At 67.2% G+C, this 2,699-nt stretch overlaps 1 protein-coding gene across 4 annotated transcripts in view; it reads left to right on the top strand.

Annotated features, from left to right (window-relative positions):
- AES (amino-terminal enhancer of split) overlaps positions 1,341–2,699 on the top strand; it is a 6,641-nt gene continuing 5,282 nt past the window's right edge. Inside the window, exons 1-2 of one of the 4 annotated variants that reach the window (XM_021378545.1) lie at positions 1,341–1,590; positions 1,861–1,934. In XM_021378545.1, the coding sequence (XP_021234220.1) occupies positions 1,564–1,590; positions 1,861–1,934 (101 nt within the window). In that variant the 5' untranslated portion in view covers positions 1,341–1,563. Of the gene's footprint in view, positions 1,591–1,836; positions 1,935–2,699 lie in introns of all 4 variants that reach the window. The other 3 variants (XM_021378543.1, XM_021378544.1, XM_021378542.1) reach the window with 3 other exon arrangements.

Raw genomic sequence — 2,699 nt, 5'->3', positions numbered from 1 at the left:
ACTGTGATGGTGAGCCCTGCACTGTGAGGGTGAGCTCCATACTGTGATGGTGAACCCACTGTGATGGTGAGCCTTGTACAGTGATGGTGAACCCCACTGTGATGGTGAACTCCATACTGTGATGGTGAGACCCACACTGTGATAGTGAGCCCCACTGTGATGGTGAACCTCACTGTGATGGTGAACTCCATACTGTGATGGTGAGCCCCACACCGTGATGGTGTGTTGTGATAGTGAGCCCCACATGGCAAGGGGGCTCAGATCCTGCGGCATCACGCCAAGAACCATAAGAAAAGGGGGAGGGGGCTTCTCTGATAGCCAAGTTCACCAGGGGCAGGCGGGCCTGACCCACCTGGTGGCCTTCAGAGATGGCACTGGTGCACAAAGGAAGGGCAACTCGCACTGTCTGCCCGCTGCTGTGCAAGGCCTTTGCACGGCCCCACACCGCACCCTTGTCTCTAAACGGGAGAGATGTGGGGTTTGGAGGGCGGGCTGTCTGGTGGATAAGGAATTGGTTGGAAGGTCGCACACAGGGCTGTGATCCATGGCAGTCCGACAGCTCGCCTTGGGCTGCACTTACAGGGGGGGGGCACTGGTTGGGGGGGGACCGTCCCCTCTGCTCTGCCCTGGTGAGGCCCCACCTGCAGGACTGTGTGTGGGTCTGGGCCCCCAGCACAGGAGGGATGTGGGGCTGTAGGAGCGGGACCAGAAGATGCTCAGAGCGCTGGAGAACCTCCACTATGGAGACAGGCTGATGGAGCTGGGGGGGTCTGGAGAAGGGGAGTCCTCACTGCGGCCTTCCAGTACTTGGAGGGAGCTTACACACAGGAGGGGGAGTGACTTTTGACAGGGTCAGACAGCGATAGGACAAGGGGGAACGGCTTAAAACTGAAAGAGAGGAGACTGAGGTCAGATGTGAGGAAGAAATCTTTCACCCGGAGGCGGTGAGGTCCTGGCTGCACAGAGCTGTGGGTGCCCCGTGCGTGGATGGGCCCTCAGCAGCCCGAGCTGGGGGGGGCACCCAGCCGGCGTCAGGGTGTGCAGCCCTGGCTGATCGTTAAGGTCCCCCCCATCCTAAGCCCTTCTCCGATTCCACGACGCTCCGCCGGACCCAGCGGTGCTCCCGCAGCAGGTGCGGGGCTCTCCGTCCCGGGGCAGACCCCAGACCCCAGCAGGGTCCCACGGAGCGGGCTCTGAGCGCCCCGGGAGCGCCGGGGCCGGGGGGCAGAGGGCATCACGGCGGGGGGGGGGGGGGGGGGGGGGGGGGGGGGCAGCTCAGCGCCCCGCACCGCCCCGCACCGCCCGGATCGCGGCGGGGGCGGGGACGGCCGTGGGCCCGCCCGGCCCGGGGAGGCGGCGGCGGGGCGGCAGGTGGTGCCGAGCAGCCGCAGGACGGAGCGGATCGCAGCCGCCATTAGACAATAGGCGGCGGCTCGGGGCAGAGCGGCGCGGGGCGGCCGCGGGGCCGGGCCCGGCGCGGACAAAGGCGGAGAGGGAGGAACGGAACGGAGCCGTGCGGTGCGCGGGGGCCGCTGCGTGCGGTGGGCCGGGCTGCAGCCTGACATGATGTTTCCACAAAGCCGACACTCGGTACGGCGGCACCGGGAGGAGGAAGGAAGGAAGGAGGGAAGGAAGGAGGGAAGGAAGGAGGGGGGGGGCTGCGAGGTGGTGGTGTCGGGTGGGGGGAGCACCGAGAGCCGCCCCCTCCCCGCCCGCAGCCGCCGGGAGCGGGTGACCTTGGGCGGTGGCGGTCCCGGTGGCGGCAGGCTCCGGCTGGGGGGCGGGCAGGGCTGCGGGCCCCCCATTGGGTGTGCAGCGCTGTGTGTGTTGTTCAAGGGCTCCTCTCACCTGCCGCAGCAGCTCAAGTTCACCACCTCCGACTCATGCGACCGCATCAAGGACGAGTTCCAGCTCCTGCAGGCCCAGTACCACAGGTACGTGCCGGGTATCGCCTCCAGGCACCGCGCTGAGCATCCCGGGGGGGTCTGCTGTGCGCCCAGCGCTGGGGTCCTCCGCTTTGGCATCGCTTCCCTGCACGGACCAGGACGCAGCGTGGCCCATCAGTGGCCAAAAGATGGGCTCCGTGCAGCAGAACGCTCTGCCCCCCCCTCTCCTCCCAGCCCGGGCTTCCCCCCAGCACAGCCTTCCCCGGTGCCGCCTCCGGGTCCCACCGGGAGGACCACCGTGAGCATCCGGGGGGGGGGGGCCCGGTGTGCACCCATTGCTGCGTTCCTCCTCTTTGGCGGAGGAGCAGGAGGGCACCCAGCCGCACAGTTTGGCCAGAAGCAGGGGAACGCTCTGCCCGCCCTCGGCCGAAAGATGGGATTCTGGAAGGAGAACGCTCTGCCCCCCCCCCCCCCCAGCTCAGACTTCCCCCCGGTGCACGGCTCAGCCAGCGCTGTGCTCGGCGTTGCCAGCCCTCCCGTGTGCAGCTCATCCAGCCCTCCCGCCTCTCGCTGGGAGTTTTCCTCCCCTCTCCCCGCTGGCTGCCATTCTTGGATCGCGAATGCTGCAGGGAGCACTTAAAGCCAAATGCTTCCGCTTTTCCGCCTGCGGAATGGCTTCTGCTGACCCAAAAGCTGGCTGCCGATGGGCTCTCGCTGTTTGCGTTTTAGCTGCACGCATGCACCGAACCGTTGCTCTGTGCGTTGCCCTTTCCCCATTGCTCCCACCTCCCCCGGGCTCGGCATCGTGCAGCT

Source organism: Numida meleagris, chromosome 27 (genome assembly GCF_002078875.1).
Source record: "Numida meleagris isolate 19003 breed g44 Domestic line chromosome 27, NumMel1.0, whole genome shotgun sequence".
Lineage (NCBI taxonomy): Eukaryota > Metazoa > Chordata > Aves > Galliformes > Numididae > Numida > Numida meleagris.
This window is presented reverse-complemented; position numbering and strand designations above follow the sequence as displayed.